Here is a 25,503-nt window from a genome sequence, read left to right as displayed (position 1 = left end):
TATGGGCTTTTTCCCTTTTAAAACTTTAACATGCACAAAAAAAGATATATAACATCAGGAAAGGAGAAAAAGCCAAAAAGCGTAATATGAGCACTTTAAACAGACATTGAGGTGTTTCTCCAACCTGAGAGTGACGTCATCAGGCCGGCGTCCACGCCGCTCTCCACTCCGTGTGTTCTTAGCATTTCCCGCTGCTGAACAGTTCAATTCTCTGACCTTTTGGAGGCTCTATTCTTAAGACTCACTGACCTTTGACCCCGGCTGCTTTATTTAGGCTATAGTAAACAGTCTGGGAAACTGACAAGGATTTCCCCAACATGCTGCATGTATTTTAGTGATCTTGTGTATAAATGGAGATCCACATTTTTTCCCTTTGCTTCCAGTGGTTGGGGTTAGGTGTCAGATTCTCAGGACAAACTCTGAAAATGCAAATTCGGTTTCTGGGATAACGTTTTTATTTATTTTTTCTGCAAGCTTTCAATCTTTAAAGGAATTTCAGTGCAAAAGAAAAACATATTTCAGGGTCAAACTGTTGTTTTGTCTATGATGGGATGTAGTCGCTGCAATCAGCAGGTCTGGTGAGCTTCTATAGCAGCCGCCTTCGAAAGCTGTTTTTACAATCTCTGATAAAACTGAGAGTGTAGAGAAGCTGCTTCTTCCTTTTGGGGAATTACAAGATAGGTTGTTACATTCATAGGTGCCGATACCATGGGTGCTCCGGAAACTATCCTGCTATACTACCCACAGAAAATACAGAGCACCCACTGAGCACCCATATGTGCAGGACTGCCAGTAGAATATAAAATAATATCTTTATTGTCATTGTAACAGATACAGGGAAATTAAGTGCAGTCCTTGTTAGTGCCAAACATCTACGAGATACTATGGTAATTTATACCTAAATAAATACATAAATAAAAAATGCTACTACTTTTTACCTATTTTATTAATGCTAAAAACACATGGGAGACTCATACAGACATTCACAATTATTTAAAAATTGCGCATAGCCCTATGCACACGTTCGCCCATTCAGGAACCGGCTAACAAGGTAGCGATGGAGTTTTTAACACTATCGTCATGAGGGAGGGGACAAAAGTAAACACAGGGCTGTAGGGGGGGCTTTATAGAGAAACCTGAAGGGGGGTCTCTATAGAGAAACCTGAAGGGGGGTCTCTATAGAGAAACCTGTAGGGGGGCTTTATAGAGAAACCTGAAGGGGGGTCTCTATAGAGAAACCGGTAGGGGGGGTTCTGTAGAGAAACCTGTAGGGGGGCTCTATAGAGAAACCGGTAGGGGGGGTTCTGTAGAGATACCTGTAGGGGGGGCTCTATAGAGAAACCTGTAGGGGGGCTCTATAGAGATACCTGTAGGGGGGGTTCTGTAGAGATACCTGTAGGGGGGGCTCTATAGATAAACCTGCAGGCAGAAGGCAATAAACTGCATAGCGCCCCTTTAAATAAAGACTTCCTGAGTGCAGACACAAAACAAAATATGTAGCTAAAGGATGTTAAATTTACAATTCAACAAAAGAATACAAGTAAGATACTAACATCAAGTTAAAGGTGCCCTGAGTTAAGGCTGCACAATATATTGTTTTGTTATTTGTTATTTATCGTCTTTTATTGTCATCGTAAGATACATTTACTAAACCAACGTGTCTTGTACTATTATAAAAACAGTAATGATGTTGCAGACATCTTTGTTTCATGACTGTACTTTAAGCCGTTGTTACCAGGTCAGAACAGAAATAAGAGTTCAGGACTTTTTGGAGCAATGTTGCCTCTTGGAGGCCCCCCGGGAGACCTGCGACCCTCACTCTTTCTCCACGGTTGGGAGCCCTGACAAGTTCCAAATGACCCAGACGGGAGCAATGCAACTCAGGCTCAACTTAATCTCAAACTGAACGCATCTGGATGAAACAAGGACGGAGGATTTTCACCTCCATTACACGTATCTCTTCACAGGCAATGCAGACATAATGATATAATACTGAAACAAACTGTAAGTTAGTAAGTGAGTAAGTAAGGTGGTCTCATTTTGCCAGACCTTCCTCCACAGCGCTGCGGAGGAGGGTCTGGCAAACGTGCTCTGGTTTATTTAAATTTCCTTACACCAATCACAGTCGTCTTGGGCGTTGCTAAGCGCCGGACGGAGCCACAGTGCCTCTGCTAAAAGCCTCTGGAAGGAACTTGTTTCAGTGAAACACGTGTACGTTCAAAAGTAGATTCAGTCGCGCAGCAGTAAACTCAGATTGGACGGATAGTCTAGCGAGCTGTCTGGATTCACCCTGCAGAGATCTGAGGAGCAGGTAAGTTAGTAAGTAAGAAAGATGAATTTAGAGTGTTCTTCACGGATAGAATCACAAAGGGCTTTAAAGTACGGAAAAGCACGAAACTGCAATCCCGGTCTCGCCTAAATAAATATTCATCAAAAGCACCAATGAGCATCAACATGAAATGAAACGGCTACGAGGAACACAGCAGCAGAATGTATGTTTTCATCTTATCACAAGCTTGGAAAAAAGGCAGGAGATTTTAACACACACACAAACACACACACACTCACACTCAGACTAACACACAGACACACAGACACACAGACTCAGACACACACACACACACACACACTCACACTCAGACTAACACAAACATACAGACACACTCAGACTCAGACTCAGACACACACTCACACTAACACACAGACACACAGACACACAGACACACACAGACTCAGACACACACACACACACACACACACACACACTCACACTCAAACTCACACATACACACAAACACACACAAACACAGACACACTCAGACTCACACACACACACACACACACACACACACATAAACACACACACTCAGACACACACAAACACACAAACACACAGACCCACTCATACTAACACACACACACACACACACACACACAAATGCCACCCCACCCACAAACACACACAGAAAAAAAAAGAAAATTGCACTTTACATTTTTTAAATAGATGCAATAAATAAAAGCGAAATACCCCATAAATATTAAAAAAAGACTATTAAGATAATTGAATAAATAAAACATAAACAAAATGTTATGTTAATTAGCTCTTAAAATGGAAATGTCTTTGTGACGCGCGGCAGGGAGAACCAATAGCGTTCGCTTAGCTTCGCACCGGAAGCGGAAAGCGCACCGTTGTTGTTTTCTTCTCGTCTCCTCTCGCTCCACCAGGCGGGTTTCGGGAGTTTTTAAACCCAAATGGAGCACAAACTGATCCTGGCGGTCTCCGGCTTCCCGAGTCTCTACGACACAAACTCTCCGACCTACAGGGACCTGAACATGAGAGCCGAGTCGTGGAGACAAGTCTCAGAGATCGTCGGTGTTCCCGGTAAGTTGTTTATTTATTTAATATCGTCATCAGTCACTCTGCTAAGTCTCGCGTTGTTCCACCGACTCGCGCGCACGGAGCTGACGCCCAGTAGCTGTGACGTGAGACTCCGTTAAACCACTTTACTCGTTAATAATCACAACAAATCTCTTCTCGAAAAGATCACAACAACAGCGAGTCCGTCCCTCAAATACCCCCGACTGTCTGCCGCTCGCCGCTCCGAGCACATTGGTTCCTACTGAATACGTTTGTACATCTTTAAAAAACACAAATGTATAGTCACTTAATAAAAGGAAAAGTGACTCTCTATTTACTAAAACAGCTGACCACTTTACAGACCGAAAATCCACTGTTACAAGTCCTTCATTGAAAGGAGAAAACAAGTCTCATTAAGTAGAAAAAAACCCTCTGTGACGGTTTTAAAGTTTAGTTTATTATTTCAGTTTTCGGTCAGTTATGCACAATGCAACACATTGACCATACACATATAACCAAATAAACTACAGTGTGTGTGTGTGTGTGTGTGTGTGTGTGTGTGTGTAATGGTTATCATAGTTTTAAGAATGGCAAGGCAGCTTTATTTATATAGCACTTTGGTTCCTACTGAAGATGTAAACTTGAAAAACAAAGAGGTATAACGTCATTGTTTTATCAAATGAAAATATAAACAGGTTCGGTAATGTGCTGAAACAGCCGGCAACTGTTACAGAATGAACAGACACATTAACAAGGATGGATTGAAAATATAAAATAAGTACAGGTTGCTATGTATCAGCAAAAAAGTCTTCTCTTAGAACTCATAATGTGTGTGTGTGTCTGTGTGCATATGTGTGTAGGTGTTTGTCTGTTTGTGTGTTGCGGTGTAGACGTGTGTGTGTGTGTGTGTGTGTGTGTGTGTGTGGTAAGGATACAAATATTTAGAAATTATGGTTGGCTTGGTCACATCAGCGCGATAAGGCTTTAGTTGTGAAATGGTGATGGGGCTCCTTTAAGAGATCTGTATGTATGTGTGTGTGTGTGTGTGTGTGTGTGTGTGTAATTTCAATAAAATTTATGTATAGTATCAATTCATAACAAGAGTTATCTTGAGACACTACAGAGAGAATAGGTCTAGACCACACTCTATAATTTACCCAACAGTTCTTTTAGTTTCCTCCAGAGCAAGCAGCAGCGCGACAGTGGCGAGGAAAAACTTCCTTTTAGGCAGAAACCTGGGACAGACCCAGACCCAGGCTCTTGGTAGGCGGTGTCTGACAGCCGGTTGGGGTTAAATGAAGAGTGGAAATAACAGTCCCAGATAAAGATGATGGAACAGTAGTAGTTCATGGCAGAGCAGGGTACTGTGCGGCATTAAATGGCACAGCAGACGTAGCAGGGCACCGCAGGACGTGTAGCAGGACCACGGCAACAGCTGCCAACATGATTTCGGAGCCTCCCTGATCTAAGGAAACATAATGGGGGTAAAGCACATAAGAACTCTGGGGTAGGACTCCTCAGAGCTAGGTTAGGAACAACTATTTCTAGGACATGGATGCACAGGAACTCAGGGGGTCAAAGGAAGTCCCCCGACAGTCTAAAACTATTACAGCATAACTAAGAGAGACAGATTGAAGAGAGGAGGCTGGTCGGGCTAGAACTCTCCCCTGCCGGATCGGGCCGGACCCCCCTGCCTCCCCCTTAGTTTTTATTATTGATTATATGGTAAACTAATCTGACGACTATGAAGCGAAGCAATTTCAAGTGTACGGTGGATCATTGAACTTTCACACCCATACTGATAACAATATATATATTATTGATTTGATTATTTCATGATCACGGCTTTAAATGAACCCTTTTGAACACGGTAGGGCTGAAAATGTATTGACATCAAAATTCTGCAACTGTTATTCTCTCAGAGAAATGTGTTTTGACCCACAGAGGAAGAACCCATCTAATGTTGAATCTGTGGCTACGTGGACGTATGTATTCTTCTACTTCCTGTGTTTTCTCAGAGTCTGAGTGCAGAAGGAAGTGGAAGACGCTGAGGGACCAGCACCGGAGGGAACGCCAGCGGGAGAAAGAGAGGCGCGAGAGCGGCATCGGGCTCTTTAATTACCGGCCGTGGAGGTACTCGGCCATCCTGTCGTTTTTGAACCCGTTTATCGACGCCAGGGCGGCCGGCACCAATGGCTGGGCGCTGGACCCGCAGCCCTCCCACCTCCACGCGGCCGAGATGGGCTGCAGCACGACCACAGACACACGCAGCGACGACGATGACTACGGTCTGTACTTTAGGATGTAATTTAGCCTTGTATACCAGCCACAGGGGTGGTTTTCAGCGCTAATCCATGACATCGGTTTAGAAAATGTGGCAACATATCCCCGGTGTTTAGAGGCCTGCCGCAGAGTCAGCAGTAGCAACTGTTATAAAGAAAAGGGGGATGAGGAAGGGAAAACGAGGGACTGGTTAGTCCACTAGGGTTGAGCGATGTCCCCTAAATTGGCAGGTGATGAGACATACATTTAAATGCCCTCTGTAAACAGACAGTATTACATGCTGCAACTTGACCTACTTTGACCTAACTACGGTGTTGTCTCAATCCGAGCTCTGTGATCTACAGAAGATAGAGAGACACTATCATTACAAATAGGTTGCACGTAAGGGGGGGAGGGGGGGGAGTAGCTTCCACTTAAGGGGCAGCCCAGCTGCTAGTTTAAGACAGATAGTTGTCAATTTCCTGTGCACTAGGATTAGCGTGTGTCTGAAAGGGTGTGCGGGGCGTGGCATCACATCACGATGGTGGCGCTCCATCGTGATGTCGGTCAGCCATCACCATAGACGATGATATGATATCATCCATCAGCCCTACAGCCCACCTTACAGGCGACCAGTCCATGCACCGTACTTTGTGTCGAATCTACTCGTCTTCAGAAAAACAATTTCTTATTAATTAACCTTAAATTAGAGGTAATAAAAGACCGCGAGTCCTCCAGGTCTCATATCAAGTGCACTGCGCTACAAAGATGAGACCCCGGGAGCAGAGTGTGGCAACAAAGGCAATTTTTTTTTCACTTCAGTTTTTATTTGCATATATTAACACAACATGTAATAATAATAATACATTAATAAAGTGGCTGGTATAATATATATTAGTGGCTGGTAAAATTCGGCCTCCACCAGCCTCTGTGGCTGGCGGGCAAAAACGTAAATTTCCCACCCTGGAAATGTGGTTGTTTTGTGTGTCTTTGTAGACATCTTTGTAGCAGATGCTACAACGACGACGTCCTCGTCCTCCTCGGAGTTCGCGCAGAGGAAGCGGCCTTTCTCCGCCCACAGAGACGGCGTCCGATTCAAAGCGGCGAAGACGGAGCTGGGCTCGGATACGGCGGAGGCGGCGCCCGACGCCAGAGACTATTGCGGCGTCCAAACGCAGGCGCACGACAACATGAAGGAGCTGTTTGAGATGATGATGCAGTCCGTCACGTCTCTGGCCGCGTCCCTGGCTTCTTCGCAGCCTTCGTCCTCACAGCCGGCGGAGCAGACGCCGCTGCTGCCGCATGTGAAAACGGAAGAGCCGGGCGCCGAGGTGGTGGAGCTGTCGGACGAATCGGACGGCGAGGCGGAGTGTGAAGCCGCGTCCCCCAGACACAGGTGGATAGTTACACACACACACACACACACGCACACATATATACAAATATTTTTTTTTAAATGACACATACCACCCTTGTGTGGTGGAATGTGTCATCCTCAAGCTCCGGAGGCCTGGCAGTTTGAGGGTTCTGCGCAGCATCTTAGCTGTTCCTAGGACTGTGCTCTTCTGGACAGAGACCTCTGATGTTTTACCTGGAGTCTGCTGGAGCCACTCTCCCAGTTTGGGGGTCCCAGCCCCCAGTGCTCCGATTACCACTGGCACCCCTGTTGCTCTTACTTTCCACATCTTTTCTAGCTCCTCTTCCAGCCCTTGGCTTCTCAAGCTTCTCGTGTTTCTTCTTCTTGATGTTGCTGTCGTTTGGGATCGCCACATCTATCACCACTGCCTTCTTCTGCTGTTTGTCCATCAACACGATGTCTGGTTGGGAAGCCATCACCTTAAGTCCCAAAGGATCCTAGCTCGGTCATTCTTGACTACCTTAGGAGGTGGCTTCCATGTTGACTTTGGGACTTCCAGCCCATACTCGTGGCAGATGTTCCTGTACACTATGACAGCTGCCTGGTTATGGCGTTTAATGTACGCTCTTCCTGCCTGCATCTTACACCCTGCAGTTATGTGCTGTACTGTCTCAGGGGCATCCTTGCACAGTCTGCACCTGGGGTCCTGCCTGGTGTGGTAGACCCCAGCCTCTATTGATCTTGTACTGAGTGCCTGTTCTTGTGCTGCCATGATTAGTGCCTCTGTGCTGTCCTTCAGTCCAGCCTCTTCCAGCCTGGTAGGATTTCTTGATATCGGCCACTTGTCTGAGGTACATGCCGTGCAGCGGCTTGTACCTCCATGACGGTTCTTCCTCTACCTTGTCCTCACCTTTGGGTTTCTGCTGCCTGAGGTATTCACCAAGACCTTCATCTTTGGGGGCCATCTTACTGATGTACTCCTGGATCTTCGTTGTTTCATCCTGGACAGTGGTCTTGACGCTCACTAGCCCTCGGCCTCCCTCGCTACGCTTGGTGTACAGTCTCAGGGTGCTGGATGTGGGGTGAAACCCTCCATGCATTGCGAGGAGCTTTCTCGTCTTGATGTCAGCAGCCTCTGTCTCCTCCTTTGGCCAGTTTATTACACCAGCGGGGTATCTGATGACTGGCAGGGCGTATGTGTTGATGGCTCGGATCTTGTTTTTCCCTTTCAGCTGACTTTTCAGGACCTGCCTCACTCTTTGTAGGTATTTGGCCGATACAGATAGTTCGGGAAATGTCTAATATCGGCCAGCCTATATTTCCATTGGCCTCTAATGCATTTTTTTTCTTCTTTCTCCCCAGTGTGGGATTAATAAAGTCTTATCTTATATTTGTGTACCGTTTGCAGCCAGTCTGCCCGGCCGGCCCGGGCCCGGAGGAAGAGCGGAGTGGACGGTCTGCTGGAGGAGTTCCTGCAGAGGACAGAAGCCCGCGAGGCTCAGCGCGAGCTGGACCCGAGAGACGACGTCACACTGTTCCTGCTGAGCCTGGCTCCGGCCATGAGGAGGCTTCCCGCACAGAAACAGTCCTGGGTCCGGACCAAGATGCAGCACTTTCTACACGAAGCAGAGTTTGGCGCTGCTAGTTTTCAGTGATTCTCGGGCAACACAATTGACATTTTCTGTAAAAAATATCGTAGGGATCACATGTTATTTAATTCCAGCTGTCTTTGTGGAAGTGCCCTGACACACCAACCCAACGGCCGCCCGTTGGCAGAATAGGCCGTCGGACCGACCGCCTCCCCGAGGCCAAAAAGTGCCTGAGAACACACCGAAGTGACGCCGACTTGAGTGTTTGTAATACGTCTCCATAGCAGCAGTTGCTAATCTGTATTGTTGCCCAAAGTAATCCAAACCGGCAGCTCCCGGATTTTACAACTGAGCATAATGGCGGCTCATTAGGGAGACAATATCATATTTTAATAAAATAGTTTATTTCTTTTTTCTGAAAACATTTTAACCTTCATGTTGTCCTCGGGTCAAATTTGGGCCGTTTTCAGTTTTTTTATCACAAAAAATGGGCGCTGAAAATGTCAACATTAGAAAAAACATCCAAAAAGCACCCACAACATTGAAAAAGTGACAAAAGTGTTGGAAAAAGCTATAATAAGGTTTAGTGGTTGACGGGACAACAACACAAGGGTTATAGGCCGTGCAGCTGCTGAATCTGTCTTCATTTCAGATCCGCGGAGGGCAGTTTGAAAGGTTTTCCTCAGATTTTGAGAGATTCTGGTCACGCTCATCCCACTCGTCTTTCCACCAATCAGATTGGTCATTGAGTCCGACTGCCCGCCTTCTGACTCAACATGTCCGGTCGGCCGCGATGAAGGCCGACGGATCCTCCGACTGACGACGACACGGTGACGACCTCGCCAGACTGTCCGACGGCCGATTATCGGGTTGGTGCGTCATGGCGTTTAGGTGCACGTATATATCTGGGGAAGAGGTTAAAGGCGTCATTCGCCAAGGAGATGTTACATTTTGTGAACTTTTTAAAGTGCTCATATTATGCTTTTTCCCCTCTCCTTTATTGTGTTAAATATCTTTTTTTGTGCATGTAATAGTTTTGAAAACACCTAAAGTCCGTCTCCAACAGAAAACACTGTTCACAAACTTCTCTATGGCATGCCCTCATACTCTGCTTTTGACTGGCTAGTAGTCCTTACCTAGGTACTGTCAGGGCCCTCATACTCTGCTTCTGACTGGCTAGTAGTCCTTACCTAGGGTGCTGTCAGGGCCCTCATACTACCCCTGTCTCACTCTGTAGCTAAAACAGAGAACTCGACACACAGGGTGAAAAGAGCAGCTGCAGCAATGTGCAGTACAACAAAATTATGGTGTTTTCTGAAAATGAAACCGTGTCAACCTATTCTGATTTATGAATTTTTTGACTGATTTCTGACATTTATGAACCTAAAAATAAGCAGAATATGATAACTCTAAAAATCTCGTGAAAATTTGAACTAGTCCCGGTAATTTTAATGTGTGTGAAATTGCACAAGATGTTTACAAAAAAAGTCAAATTCCTGGTATGTGTCCACTTGGTGAATTTTGACTCCTAAAGTGTGTCCATGGAGCATGATTGAGTGTCTAATGTACCACAGATGAAGAGTCCTACCTGTTCTTGTCTCGTAGCTGACTGATCTCCGAGGTCTGGAGCAGCAGCTCCTTCTCCAGCTTGTTGGTGGACAGAGAATTCTCCAGCAGCTGGATCTCTATTCGAGACGTGTGGTTCAGCACCTGGTGGAACACATTCAACATTAAAACGAGGACATCGGCTTCCAGGTGGCGAGGTCAATGTGGCGACTGGTTACCTTGGCTTCCACCACGTTGAGTTTGAGAGTCTGCTCCGCTGTTTGAGTGAGCAAGTTGGTTCCGATCTCCAGCATGGTTGCCGTTTGGTTATGGACGACGTGCGACGGTATGTTAGTGATGGCTGTCTGCACGCTCTTCTGAAGGACGGTCTCCAACTGAGGACCACAAGACAAACACATTAAAAGGATTCAGTTTCTTTGCAGACAGTTTTACCTTTTAATGCTGCTATGACATCACATTCATAGGGAACTCAGACTAATAGAACCAAAACAAAAGACACGGCTGACGTTGGACTTTAAATGGTCTGGATCAACAGAAGGACATTTCCCGGATAAAGCCTGACATCTCTGCCTCCGGAGATTAGTGTGTGATTGGTTTAAAGAAATGCAATGTCTCCTATCCTGGTATGTATCTGTGATGTAGCCAGAGCTTACTCCACAGCGCTGTGGAGTAAAGTGATCTCCCATCCTGTTCCCTGTTCAGGTCTCTACTCCGACAGTAACTGTACACATCACGGATACATGTTGTAGTAGAAGTTGTTGTGTTGTTTTGGGGACACTGACATGTCTGGTAGCTAGCTTGTCTTGATGTTAAACATACTGTCAAATTATTTGTACTGATTGCCAACCGTACACAATGTTATGTAATGTTATTCCTAGCATAGCATTAGCTCACTGTCTCAGAGCTGAGCTGAAGGGTTCTAAGGCTGAGAGAACAATAAACATGACAAGTTGTATCTAAGGTCCGTTCTATTTCCTGGAGCAGTGACCAACGTTTCCATTGCAAAACAACCCTATGGGATGGAATTGATTGTTCCAGGTATTAGTCAAATCCTCAGGCGTAACCTGTGAAATTAAGTAATTGTTTTGAAAACTTACGATTTTGATTGTAAAACATATTCAAATATGAATTAATGTTTAAAAAATATACATATTTGGCAAGCGACCATGGCATAATGCCCTTGGATGTGTCCATTGTCATGTATTAATGAACTGCATGTTGGATGGTTCATGCCTTGCCGTTGTCCATTAATACCTGACATTGGACACCTGAAACCCTTAACCCTTACATATTTAACCCTTACATAATTCATTTGTTTCTACTGCATACAGTAACTTTGACTCATACCCTGGTTGTGTTAAGTCTATCCAGAGGCTCAGCATTAGGCCTACAGAGCACTAACAGCACCCACTCAGTGCATCCAGTTCACCAAATCAAAGATGTCAAGAGGTCTGGTATATAAAGACGTGGGTCTCTCCATCTCTGGGAATATCAACCGATGCCAACTTGCACTGCCATTCTGTGACCTTTAACCCTGACAAATAAATAATCCATCCCCTCAGCCATATATTCATCCCTCAGACTCCACGTCTTCAGGGTATCAGTGCCACTGAGAAGTACAGTCAGTTGATAAATATATCGTTGGACCAACAAACAGATTGGTCCCGGTGGGACGGCCATTTACCAATGAGCTTTGATGAGTCAGTGGGAGGACAAGTCAAGGCCACAATGCCCAGATCACATGAGTCTGGATCACTATCCTCTCATTTATCGGTGAAAGGTTCAGCTGTCATTAACTACCTTACTTCACTAACTTACTTTAGTGAGTAACTTGATTAAAAACATGTCTGGTTTGGGGGTTTTCTGCCAGAGAGTTTATGTAAATTTGCTGTATTTATATAGCGCTTTTCCAGTCTTAACAACTGCTCAAAGCGCTTTTACATCTACAGGAAACATTCACCATTCACACACATTCATACACTGTGGCCGGGGCTGCCGTACAAGGTGCCACCTGCTCATCAGATAAACATTCACACACAGTCACAATCCGATGCGCAGCACCGGGGGCAACTCGGGGTTCAGTGTCTTGCCCAAGGACACTTCGACAATGACTGCAGGGGTGGGGATCGAACCACCAACCTTCCAATTGGCAGGCAACCGCTCTAACACTGAGCCACAGCCGCCCCCCATGTGAGAACAAGCATCTCTATAACACCACAGCGCAACCATGAGCGGAGTTTCTGTAGTTCCAACAAGTCCAACAGAGTGAGACGTCTGCTCTCTAGCTGATCTCGTCAAGTCCCATTCCTTATTCATTGTATATTAAACATTTATGCTCATTGACCTTATGTTTCAGCCAGGGCCTCCACTATTTCAAATAAGATGCTCATGAAAAATGAAATCTCACTGTTATTTGTGTCACATCCATATTTAATCAACATTTATATTTACAGCACCATAACTAATTTTTCAGGTAAAGTAGTGTAACATGCTCCTACTTCAAATTTGGCGCAAGGTTTCCCATGGACAGATTTGACAGCGACACCTTCCCAGCTGCGCGCTCACAAGCTCCACACAGTACGTGCCCGAGGCTGGCAGCAGAGCAATCATGGCAAGCAGCTAGCGCTAACTTTTGAGAGAGCTTTAAGCATCCTGGCTTTTTGCTGGACAGTGCCCTGAGCGGACAGCTACGTGACACGTGTCCCCACAATGCTGAGGACTGTCCGTCCTACCAACAGAGCATGCCAGGCAGACACAAAGCTGACAACCTCCCAGATGGGCTCATTCAGAGGCTTCACGCAGCGGGCCGCTGTGGCCTTGTGTCGGTCGCACAGAGACCCAAGGGTTTCCAGAAAAGAGGCTTCATGTGTCTACGACAAGGCACGGGCCATCATGGCTGCGTGACCGGTACAAGTCGATACAGACATTACATCCACTGACACCGTGTAACGCAGATGACCTGCTGTGGGCATTCAACCCACGCTCAACTCGTTCATAATGAATCAGCCGGTACTGAGTAGAGAATCCAGTCTGCTGTCACTGATAACCCAGACACTGGCTTTATGGTCAAAAATAGTTCCTGTATAATTAACTTCAGTCTCTGCCAGAGACGCCTGCCTTTAAAAGTAATGTAAAAGTAACAAGTAATGTTAAAAGTTACTTTCCATAGGGGGTAACTGAGTGAAGTAACAGATTACTATTTAAGACGTAAGGAGTAACGAGATAGAACTAGTTTTAAAAAGTGACGTCCCCAACACTGGTCATTGATGACACATGTAAACAATAACCAGTCACAAACCCAGGTGGCGTTCTACAGGGACGTTTTTCTGAGTAAGCATAGTGGAACCTGGAACGAGGAGGGGAAACTTCAGACTTTGCGATGCAGCGGGAAAGCTAATCAAATAATCAAACAGGGAAGGAGCTGGTTCCTTTCTCCCTCCACGCTCTGCTTCCCTTTGACAAAAGCCAAACTTCCACCTGGCTGCTGCACAGCCCAAACAGCAGAGAAGCAGACGGGGAAATATAGGCTGCAGTATAGAAAGTTTTTACCAGAAACGTGTTGTTAGTGGACGAGAAAGAAGGAGAACGTAGAGAATTCGAAATAATCGAAATCAGCAAGAAAAGTTGAGCAGGTTCTTTTTTTGGTCTTGTTATTTCTTTGTTGAGTCGCTAGAGACACAATATGCTGACTTTTCAAGAGACCCTTACTTCCTGCTGTAGAATTCGAACTACACACAAACACACACACACACACACACAATTAGAAGCTACACAAGCTGACCGACGAGCTCTGGGACTACACAGACAGCCCCACGTATGGAGGGCTTGTTTCTGAGATGCTAACTCAAACCACATGTTGGCTTCTCTGTGATCTCGCCCTCTGGGTGACATGACAGAGGGAGGTGGGGGGGGTGGCAGTACTGGGTCACCAAACAGCCCCGATAAGAAGACTGACGCAGAGGCAAGTAGCACCGATAGGAATCTGGGGTAACAAGTGCAGTGTGGGTCACTGATGTGTGTTGCGATCTGAGCTGGCAGCTCTGGACCCAAAGGGACACTAAGTCACTGGACTGAAGAAGGCAAACAGCTAAACATGGTTCCAGTAGTTTGAAGTCCCAGAGCAGTGAAAGGTGAAGCTGTGCGGGTGGATGGCTGCACAGTGTTACCATCAGAGGCACAGGTTCAGTTCTTTTTTCCATTTCCACCATCCTTTCTGTCTAATCTTGCTGCAGCAGCGATGACCCGTGTTCCCCAGGACTCTTTGATATCAGTGTTGGGGCGTGGTTAGGGGTGGATTCACAAATAACAATAAAAAAACAGTATCAAAATCGTTGCAGAAGAATTAAAGATATCTTTTTTTTATTCAACTTGATATTTATTTGTCAAAACCTGGTGACCTACATTAGAGTGGGGATCGGGAACGCATTTTTCAGTCCAAGTGAACAGTAACCGAACCCGACCCAAGCCTGCATTAAGATTTTTATGTCCGAGCCCGACACAGTTAAAATCTCATTTTACTCTCATACTAATGACACATGTACGTTTGTTCATGTGGAAAGCCCGCTTGTATTAAGCAACTGTAGGAAGGCATTCGGAAATGTCAACAGGTGGAAACAAGCGCACGTTAACATAGGCGCGCACAAGAGGCCCAAACATACAACCAATTGAAATTAAATTAACATAGGCCTACCAAAACTAGCCCAAGCTAACAGAATAAAATTCCCCAAAAAATCCCACAAGAGGATCTGTTCTCCGCCTCTGCTCGATGGTCCTGCCAGAGGCTCACTGCTACTGCTGCTGGCTGGAACAGAGAGGACGCCGCGGACAAGGACTCCGGGCTTCAGGTAGTTCACTTGCTGATCTCTCCACCTGTCTCTAGGCTGTTTTAAATTTACAATGTTCAGTGCCTTATTGCGTTAATCATAACATTTCTAAATATCTGTCCAAACCCGGCCCGGCCCGTCGGGTCATTCTCGGCTAGGATACCTCAATGTAGTTGAGGTATCCTCGGCTAGGATCTTCTAGCCTGCATTACCCACCTCGGCTAGGATCTTCTAGCCTGCATTACCCACGATGCAACTCAACTTGATAGTGAGAAAGTAAGAGCAGATGATGTAGCCTGAAGCAAACGACATGCAGCCCCAGATGTTTTACTGCTTCCCAGATTTATTTAATTTCCAAGAGTTTAGTCTTCAGACCCAACTGACTCAAGTGACATCACTTGACATTCATCAGACTTCTCACAGCTCCCTCTAGAGACACCAAAGGCTATATCTTACTTTTAACACCATTGCAGGAGAAGTTCCCAACACATGGAAACAGTGTAAAATCTGCTTTATGACTCTCCGGTCCAGAAAAACCATCAGCATTGGTTCAATGGTTTAAAATGACTCTATGGAACAGCAGGAAATAGCGTGATGGCTATTTGCCCAAAGTCCCTACTACAGTGGGACGCCCTTAGGTCACATGGTTGAGCGGCCCTCTGCTGCATGTCGTTCCCCCCCTCTCTCCCACTTCCCTATCCTCAGCTGTCCTGTTCAATGAAGGATTTTTTTTTAAGTATCCACTACACTACACTAAACTTGCTGTGTTGTGATGGGGATTCCTGAAGTCGTTTTCGTGGTGTTCACTCTACACCATCTTCAACTAGGAGGTATTTCTGGGAAGTGACATGGATCATGACATCATACACAATACCATGCAACGCGTTCCCTCGTAGTCACGCTTGTTGTTGACACGTGTTCACAAAATACTGTTGAAAACCTGTCTGCCTGAGGTGTCGGCAAGTGGAAAGCCAGGGCTAAAGTGGGGTCGTTTGAACAAGGCATTCAGTAGTTTCAGTTGGTATAACTGGAAGTGAGTATTTTTGCCGTGTCTTTGTCCCTGTACGGACCGAATTGTGAGGACTGGTAGTTAGAGTTCACCCCCCCATCCCTGAAAGCTTGGGGTGCCGTGTCAGCAGATGGAGCCCCCTCAATCTGACATCTCACCATTAGTGCATGTATAGGATCTGAGCATGTGTGTGTAATCAGGACTGTGTGTAGTGTGTAATAACAACAGACTGTAAATTGCAATTTCCCCTATGGGGATTAATAAAAAGTGTTTCTTTTTAAATGTGAAAGTTGAAGACCACAAGAAAATGACTGGAAAACAAACAGCAACAGGTTTGAACTGGTACTGTACATTCCTTCAGAATTCATTCCTCTGATTCTTTCTTTCCTTTAAACAAACACAATGTGTGTGCTTGTTTGACATCTTGTGTAAATAGAGAGCGATAGTGATCTCTAGAAAAATGATAGTCGTATAAAATGATATACTTGATCTTCTTTAACTTGTGAAAACATTGTGAGCTTGATGAATGTGAACAAAGACTCACATGCGTTCTTGCAGGGCCGGTTGTATTATTATATTCTATATAGTATTCTATAATATTGCAGCGTGTCTCTGAGTATCAGAGAGTCCAGATGTTGTGGCTGAATCTCGGAGCGAACAGGCCACCGGCCCCAGGCTTCGTTTCTGAGCAGGGAACTACATCTCTGTCATCTCTCACTACCCCTCAACAGCGTCCAGTCTCTCTCTCTTTCTCCTACCCATGTATGAACTCATCACCGTCAGATGTGAAAGTAATCGCTTCATCTCATCTAGCTTCATTTCTCTCTGTCTTTTCACCTTTCTTCACTTTCACTCTGTGTCCCTCTTATATATTGTCTGATGAATGGTGTGTCGTAAGAGAACGGAACAGCTGGACGTTTTAGTCCGTCCGTGTGTCAGACGATAGACTTTCATCAGTAAATGCTTAACATGCAGTACAGAAGGCAAGCTGAGCATAACAAGCAATAAAAAGGCAAAACCCCATAATATTTAGACATAATAACAAGACACAGGTTTAAAGAAAAGTTTGGTATTTACTATGATCTCTAATCTGCTTGTTAGGAAGTGAACACACTGCACCATCATGGCTGTCAACGCGTAATAACAAGGCAGACAATATGAAAATATGAGTCCTGGTAATGGATTTATCAATGATCTCCATTTTTGGAGATCTTTGTAGAAATCTTCTTTATGGACCTTATGCGATAACTGCAGAATCGCAGTGCATTGTCTCTAATCCAATTTAGAACTTTGCATTACAGACTTTGTACTAATATTTGGAAATTCCCGTCCTTTCTCATTTTTTGTCATTTCTAATAATGGCTGATCTTCTTTTACGTCTGGTGAAGTGAGAGGTTCCAAATATTTCTTCCAATGAGAATTGTGGTTACTAAATTTACTTTTTCTTTGTTAATACTTGAGAAAAATTGTTGTATTCTAATTGACCATTTTATAAGATTATTAACAGCATTGTCTTTTTTAATGCTTGTTGTGTAATGAAGTCTATTCAGTCATGGTTTGCCCTGGGCACTGCCCTCCTACAGTAAACTAACAGCAGCCCTATGCATCTGTCCCGCTGTGTCTCTGCGTCTGTGGTGACACCTGTTGGACCCCTGTGACACAGACAGGAATCCCTGAAGGTAGTCTGGAGTGATGGAGAGAGATTTGAACATTTCATTTCCTCATAAAGATCCACCAGTAACTTCCGTGTGGTTTGTGTGAGCCCAGGTTCATCAGGATAAGAAACAGCACCAGTTCCCTGCGGGGCTTTTTAGTTCGAGGATTTTAGAAATGTTTAAGGAATCTGAGGCACTTGTGAGATAATAAAGGCTTTTTCAAGCCATGACTCTCTCAACACAACTTGTCAATATCCAGTCTATGTTATATTCAGATTAAGAACGACTGGGTGGCAAAAGAACTAATTTAAGAAACCAAAAGCACAAATGTAACTGCTGTCAAGGGAAAACCTAGTTTCATTAAAATGTTTGGTCGTCGGGTGTACGACCTGAATCAGGCGAGGACAAGACCTTCATCACGGCAGACATGTAGACATGTCATCGTAGGAAAAGCACAGGTGTATTCACAACCTTAAAGATGGCTGCATTCCACTGAGGAGGGGCCCGGTGTTGTTCATGCTGACTCACTGAAACAGCTCACTGGGACACTGTATGGAACTGAGCCATCGTTGGGGCTTTTCCTACTATGACAAGTTAAATTGTCTTCTGTGAAAAAGGTCCCTCTACAAGCTGGAATAAGTCCACAATCAGCCCCATTTCAGCAAAGACTCAGTCCAGCATTTATGTAGTATTTTAAAAAAGACTGCAATTGTGAGTCCTAGATCTAGAAAATAACTTACTTTTGTAAATAAAACATCCCCCCCCCCCCCCCTCAGTTTCTATGTATGCTTCTCACAAACCTGATGTGATGAATTTAGGAGCCTTTGATTAAATAAATAAAAATATTATTTTTTCAGAAATTCCAAAGTTTCAAGGATTTTCATGGCCTGAATATTATCCTTAAAAAAGTTAAAATGTTAAAAGACATTTTCTGTTGGTTTAATGCTTTGATAATACATCTGCAGGTTGTCTTGACTTCATTGAACCATAGTTTTAGAAATGTATGCTCTATATACTTTTATCAAGGAGACTCTTCCAAACATGTTTTTCTGTGTAGTTTTGACTACACAGAAAATCAAATCAAATGCTTTTATTCTCGGGATGCTGCTTTAGATGTGTTCTTCGGACAGATAACTGTCACTTAACAGGTCCTTACCTGTTAACCGTGCACCCGTCCAGGACTGAGGCCGTCTCCAGCCAAGTGGTCAGCTGTGTGTCTGCCTGGCAGACTGTGTGTGTAGGATGGACAGTTCAACCCACCAGTCCTTAATTGATGTAATTGCATAAGTAAGTTAACAGTGTTTTTTCCAGCTTGTGGAGAGGGTAAAACAAGAAACAGATGTACTTTTAACTTTCACTTTCTCTACTTTAAGTAGCTTCACTGCTTATTATGGGAAATCTTCATTTGTGAAAGAGGTAGGAGTGGGAAAGTGGAGAGAGGACCCAAGTTAGTCCTGCTATTCTGAATCCAGTTCCCAAAGGACGCAGCATGAGGACTCATCAGAAGTGGGCCTAACACAAACAAAGCTCTTTCCAAAGAAAGTAGGATTGAACCCTCTCTTCTTCTTCTTCTTCTTCTTCTTCTTCAATGCCAATGACTCCATGAGCAGCAAAGAGCTGCACGTTTTTTAAGCCTTCATAAGTAAAAGATGTTTTGAAGTTTTTTTACTTTGGCAGCCCCAGGTGGTGGTGGTAGTGATTTTTGTGAAGGCCACAGTTATAACTGTCATATTCTGGATTAATGGAGGTACATTTCCGTGATATCTGCCGGACGTTCTGCTGTGTTGACGTTCTCAAAATCCCTTCGCTATAGGAAACAACAACACAGCTAGCAAGCAGAAAATTACTACATGATTGGCTAACAGCTAGCCAATGGGAGCCTGGCTATCAGCATCCTTTACCCAGTTCATGAATAGCAATGAGCTCAGGCAGCATGACGTCAGACTGACCAGCTGTTGTGATTGGTCTGATTTCTCCTCTTATTTCTTTCCAGGGGGTAGAGCTGACAGAGAAGGTAGCAGTTCATCTTCACAAAAAATGCAAGTAAAATGGGTTTGTGTGGCAGGGCACCTTTAAGTCCAATTTAATTTGGATAAATCATGATTCACCTACATTTCTTGTAAGTGACGATGAAGTCACAGCCACGAAAACTGCTTCAATTCCCAGCAGGGACACCAGCTCTAAAATTAATAGGCACATAATGGGAAAAACGACCAAGGAAAAGAAAAGAAAACTTCCTGCTTCTGTTTAATATACATTCCAGCTTTACGTGTCTCTCTGACAGATCCCTCTGCTGTGTCACTAAAGTACATATTACAGGCCAATGACCACAGGAACCATCTGGTGTGTGTTAGAGCTCAACATTATATCAGTATACAGCTCTGTATGAGTGTGAGTAAGTAAGTGTGCACGTAAATGAATTAGTAAGTGAGTGTGTCAGTAAATGCTACTATCTACAATGTATATGTGTGTGTGTGAGTGTGTGTATGTGTGGGTGTGTGTGCCCGAGTTAGACTGCCGGGTCACAACTTCAGCCACGACAAATATCTCAATCATCTCACCACAATCAGGACCAGATGGGCTAAGTCAACAAAGTGGTGCGTGTGTGTGTGTATATGTGTGTGTGTGTGTGTGTGCGTGTTTGTGTGTGTGCATGCATATCTAAAGGATTCAAGTAAGAGTTAACCACGTACTTTAATGGCGTAGTGCGTGTTCTGCTACTTAACTGCTACTTGTTTGTGTGTAAAAAAGTGATTACATTAACTGCATGTTTTAATGTTCTTGTGTTAAACTACATTGTACATATACTGTATATACTTACTACTGCTTATATGTACTTTTACTACTGCTATGCTAATCTACTTGGTAAAAGTGGGAAAGAAAGATCAGCTCTATGAATTAAAAACAAACCAATGTTTGTGACCCTGGTTCTTTATCCGTAACGTGCGTTGCTTTAGCTTTTTCAACAACCAGAGGTCATGGGGTCGTCCTGTCGTCAGCTCGGACCATTAAGGGGAGTGTACTCTTCAGAGAGAGTAGAGACTCTAGAGTCCTAGTGAGAGGAACAAAGTGTCTCCCCTGTTCTTTCTGACCACGGTGGGAAATCTGCAGCAGGAGAAGATAGCTCTCTCCTCGACGTCATGTTGTTCATGGAGAAAGAGAACCAGGAAATGAGTCGGGGGGGGGGGGGGAATGCACTGCTACCAAGCCGCAACTAAGCGACATGCGCCGCCGCAAAGTGTCGTTTTTTTTAACCTGCATGATTTTCATAGAAAGTGTCCCCAAACAAAAGGCTCCTCAGAGAGCTGAGTTATAGAAGACTATGACAGTCCAAACCCTTCAGGGCCATCCACGCGTCCTGCTGGGAGACCATCTGGGTCAAGGAAAATGGACTAAAGAAAGGCCTGCAATAGGTTAATGCTCTGAAAAAGAAGCCAGTTAAAGAATACAAACAGAGAAATAGTTTGATTGAATTACAAATGCAATTCAGCCCTGACTTCTGTTTGGGAACAGGCTGCGATGGCTGCAGGAAAGGTGGAGGATAATTAATGAAGTTCTTTCTACACTGACGACTATGTTCACACATACACAGAAGAAAGTGTGGAACTTTACCTGCATGTCCTAATCTATTTACTAGGACAATAAATAAAGCCGGTGTTTTATAAAGTATTAATAACTGCTGCTCTGTGAGCGTGTTTGAACAGATGGTGCTGGATGGACGCCGCTCGACGATGGAGTCATAGACTGGATGACAGACAGCGGGCTTAAATGAGTTTGGTCAAACAAGAAAGACCCGTGGAGAGGAACGACAGAAGAGAGACTCTTTATCAAGGTTTTATTTTGAACTGAAATGAAAAATAAAAATAAAAATACAATAAAAGGATTGTGGTTTCTCTGAGGTTTACATTTTTCTTCCATCCTCAAGAAAATGATAACGCACTTTTTAAGAGACTTGAAATTACTATTTGGTTACACTTTACTTGAAGGTATCTGCAGAAGAGTGACATGACCCTGACATTATAAACAAGTCCTAAAGTTTGATGACATAACGCTTCTCTTAGTAAGTGTCATTTGGTTTTTGTCAGTTTGACAAGTTATGGTTATGGTTCATGTGCCATGTCTGTGTCATGTGTTTTTGACCGTGTCATGTCACCCTTATGTAGATACCTTCAAGTAAAGTGTTACAGTTGTGTTACCGCCTTATTTCATATTAGTGCCAAAGATGGTAAGAGATGTTCTGTGACATTTCATTTCTTTGCAGGGTCGACCTAAACCAGTTAAAGCTCAAAGCCACAGAGACACTCTATAATATCATTTTAATGCACACAATTGTTTATTCTATTTCTTCTGATTATTACTATTATTTGACTTTTCTCTATTTGCCTTACTCATTTCTGGGGATTTTCTTGGTGTCAATAAAGGCCAATCTTATCTCATCTTTCCAGCCAAATACATCCCCAAGAGGCTTACATGTAAAGGTCTGAAAGAAAAAGGACTTCCACATGTCTGATAGCACTCCGCTTGGACTACCTGCTGTCCCCGAAGAGAGAGAATTCACTCGTTTTAGGGGTGATAAACAGGGAATGTTAGAGCCCCTCAGTGGCTGTGGTGCTTGGAGATGTGTGTGTGTGTGTGTGTGTGTGTGTGTGTGTGTGTGTGTGTGTGTGTGTGTGTGTGTGTGTGTGTGTGTGTGTGTGTGTGACTGTAGAGAAAGTAAAGAATGAGAAAGAACAAGAAAAGATTTTCCAAGAAGCTCTGCGTGGTTGTGGTCAGTTTGGCCACAAGTCACTGGGAATCTCTCCCTCTTTTACTCCCTCTCTTTTCCCCCTCCATCCCCACTTCCACTACTCGCACCTCCTCCTCTTTTCATCTGGTATTCATCTAACATCTCACACCCCTTCTCTATGGTCCTTCACTACTTCTTGCCACATCTTCTTTTCTTTTTCTGCCAATTACAGTCTTTTCTTTTATTTCCTCTCCTCCTACTCTTCCTCTCCCTTCTTCTTCATCTCCTTTGCCCCTCTAATCTCTGTCATCCCTTTGCCCTCGGCTTGTCAGCTTCTATGGCAACTGAAATCTCCCACAATGCCGTCTCACAGCTGCAGGGTTAGGCATGACTCTTTAAACTGGGATTCAAAAACAAAATGAACCCCCATCTCTCTGTCTGAGACACACACACACAAACACACACATACACACACACAAACACAAACGCACAAACACACACACACACACAGATACACACTGAGTAGGAGTACTTCATCCCTGTCCAGCTGATAACAGCCTGTCTGCTCCGCTAACTAATACGGTGGCCTTTTGAACGGAAGATAAATCTCACTTACATTCTCTCTCTCCGTTTCCTCCTCTTGGCTATTTGTCATCTAATGTATGGCTTCTCAAAGTCTGGCTCGAGGCCCCAAAAGGACTAGAGACACTGAAGTGGAGCCCGTATTTCAACAAAGGATGCATTTGGATTGCGAGGGTCAAACCTAAAGTCAGTGTAGTAATCTGAGTCTGTTGGATTAATGCTAACTATACAGTTCTTCACAGTAAAACACATTGAACCTGAACGCACCATTTACGTTAATTCATGCCAATAAAAACCTACCTTTTGGCGGGTGTTTTGAATGGCAGAACAGACAGAATAAGTTTACTAAGCTATAATTAAACTGGCGGTGTCTGCTGAAAGGCTGCGTAGCGCAGGAATGCATGCAACTGTTCTCGACACGCTGAAGCAACAGTACAGCAAGCGTGCTTGGAAAAAGGAACACAGTTCTTGTTATCAAGACGCGGACTCGCTTTTTAGCGTGTTCATCAACGTTGTTTGGCCTCCATTGACTTATATTACTTTGCGATAGTGTGTGAATGTACACTGTAGCAAGTAGTGTGAAAGGGCAAAGACACTGGACTTTTACCCAGGAGACCAGGGATCGTGTCCCGTGTGTCACATTTCCCAAACTCAACCTTCGCTTTCTTCTTGGTGTAACACGGCAAATGGCGATTATGTTTACGTCTGCTGTATGCAGGGTAGACATAAGCTCACAACGTCCACAGATGTCACTTCCCTTGGCTTGAGAAAGTTGACGTGTATGTTTACGTGAAGTCAGGATGTCATGTTGCATATGAACAACTCCTACCGGGTCAGATTTCCATTACAGAGGAAGGTAAAACACAATAAAACCACTGAGAGTCGAATCAGAAAGTTAGAGTCTCAGAAAAAAACACGAGAGCTCTTTCGGTTCAGGGCTTTATGTAATGCATATTTCTACTTTGATTTTTATGGCATTTATCCTTCTCCTCCTCCTCCTGCACACTGAGGGTCACCAATAACGAAATGACGTTGGCATCATCAATGATGCCCAAAAAACGTAAACCCACACTCTTCTGCTGACACTGGGGGGTGGGGGGGGTTGAGCATTTCACTATATGAAACTTTCATTCCTAGTAGTGAGTAATAGCAAATGATAAAAAAATGATGTAACAAACTAATTCCTAAGGGGAGTGTGTTTTGGTTATTGCAAATAGCAAATTGGATGTACCATAACTGTCAACTACAGGATTTCTTTGAAAACATTGAAAAAAAGATCAGTGATGTTTTGATGAGAAAAATAAGAAAACAGCCTGCAGTTCAGAAATAACAGACCTCAGGAAGTCTTCGCTGGCCAATCAAAAATGATTGCCGAGTAATAAAAGATCCTCTCTGTGAGATGTAGGCAAAGACGCTCATCTCAATAATCATGCATCCCTTTGTTTCTTCTGAGGCATGTTGTCGTGATGTTGGTGGTCTGTCGGTCAGAGAGACCACCACAGCAGCCAATGGATGGATGACCATCCTGACCCCTCACCTGCTCTGGAGACGCTGATAACATCAAACAACAAATCAGCATGGTAAACTGAGACCTCTTCAGATTCTAAGTTCAATAAATCTGCAGCAAGGAGCATCATGGGAATACACCTGCTAGCCTACAGGTGAACTGCAGTAGACAAACACACCTGAGTTTACCAAAATAAAGCTTTCCTCTCAGTTACAGACATGTCTCTGTCCACAGGAAGATGTGATTAAAACAAGTCTAAATTGAATCACGTGCCTAAACAGCAGTGAGCAGCGCTTTGTCCAGAGAAACCTGAACTCATCACTTGTCTCTCGACGGTTTCCTTTGACATAAAGCACAATAGGCTGGCCTTGTGAGTGTGCATTTGTTGAGTCATGTTACTGATTCTGTAGCCTGGCATTGCCAGAACTATTTTCACAGCACTGTGTCAGTGCTGGGGTATGGTCTAGGTCACACAATGGGCCCTGTCTCGCACCCGGCGCATGTATCGTCCCTATTTAACACCCGACACACAGCAAACTTTTCCCCTCACGTCGGTGAATTAGGGAATGAACTTGTGCTCCCGGGGGGGTCGGTTCAGGACAAAGAGGAGGCGTGTTCAGACGCAAACGTTCCCTAGTGCTATGTTACAGTTCAGAAAACAATTCCACCTAGGACCAGGAGGAAACAAGCTTAAAGTCAGCGGCTGTTCTAAGGGCGCATGCTTGGCCGTAATGTAGCGTGTGCACACCGGACCCAGCAGTTCCCATTAAGGCAAACCATGCACAAGGGTAAATATGACCTTGTTTTACACATTTCCATGAATCGTGGATGTGGTGATGACATAAATGAGGAGCTGTTAGAGGACTTAAGGAAGTGTGCCGATGCCCCTTAACACGAAAGCATGGGAGAGGAGAGACAGAAGAGCAGCATCGTCTCTAGTGAGGTCATCTCCGTCTAATGTTAGAATACATTGCAAAAATATCACCATGCACTCATAACCTTGATAACCTTCATAACCTTTTGTGACATTTCTTTGTTTACATCTTGTAAAAAAGAAAAATGGAACAAA

The 25,503-nt window shown here is 44.3% G+C and overlaps 2 protein-coding genes across 2 annotated transcripts in view; one reads left to right on the top strand and one right to left on the bottom strand.

The window, feature by feature from the left end:
- The window catches only part of angpt4 (angiopoietin 4), a 59,574-nt gene that overhangs the window by 10,647 nt on the left and 23,424 nt on the right, over positions 1–25,503 (bottom strand). Inside the window, exons 2-3 of the mRNA XM_034870094.1 lie at positions 10,351–10,506; positions 10,155–10,276 (exon numbers count right to left, since the gene is read on the bottom strand). Of these exons, the coding sequence (XP_034725985.1) occupies positions 10,155–10,276; positions 10,351–10,506 (278 nt within the window). The remainder of the gene's footprint in view (positions 1–10,154; positions 10,277–10,350; positions 10,507–25,503) is intronic.
- On the top strand, positions 3,157–8,658 carry LOC117943766. The gene is made up of 4 exons (XM_034870095.1): positions 3,157–3,382; positions 5,377–5,646; positions 6,617–7,016; positions 8,386–8,658. The coding sequence occupies exons 1-4, from the start codon at positions 3,253–3,255 to the stop codon at positions 8,630–8,632; spliced, it is 1,047 nt and encodes a 348-aa protein (XP_034725986.1). The 5' UTR covers positions 3,157–3,252; the 3' UTR covers positions 8,633–8,658.

Source organism: Etheostoma cragini, chromosome 4 (assembly GCF_013103735.1).
Source record: "Etheostoma cragini isolate CJK2018 chromosome 4, CSU_Ecrag_1.0, whole genome shotgun sequence".
Lineage (NCBI taxonomy): Eukaryota > Metazoa > Chordata > Actinopteri > Perciformes > Percidae > Etheostoma > Etheostoma cragini.
The sequence above is the reverse complement of the archived record's forward strand: the minus strand, read 5'-3'. Positions and strand labels throughout refer to the sequence as shown.

Coding starts and splice junctions, on each gene's coding strand:
- LOC117943766 (XM_034870095.1), top strand. CDS start 3,253: ATGGAGCACAAACTGATCCTGGCGGTCTCCGGCTTCCCGAGTCTCTAC. Junction 5,647..6,616: donor CAGCGACGACGATGACTACG/GTCTGTACTTTA, acceptor GTGTCTTTGTAG/ACATCTTTGTAGCAGATGCT. Junction 7,017..8,385: donor GCCGCGTCCCCCAGACACAG/GTGGATAGTTAC, acceptor TACCGTTTGCAG/CCAGTCTGCCCGGCCGGCCC.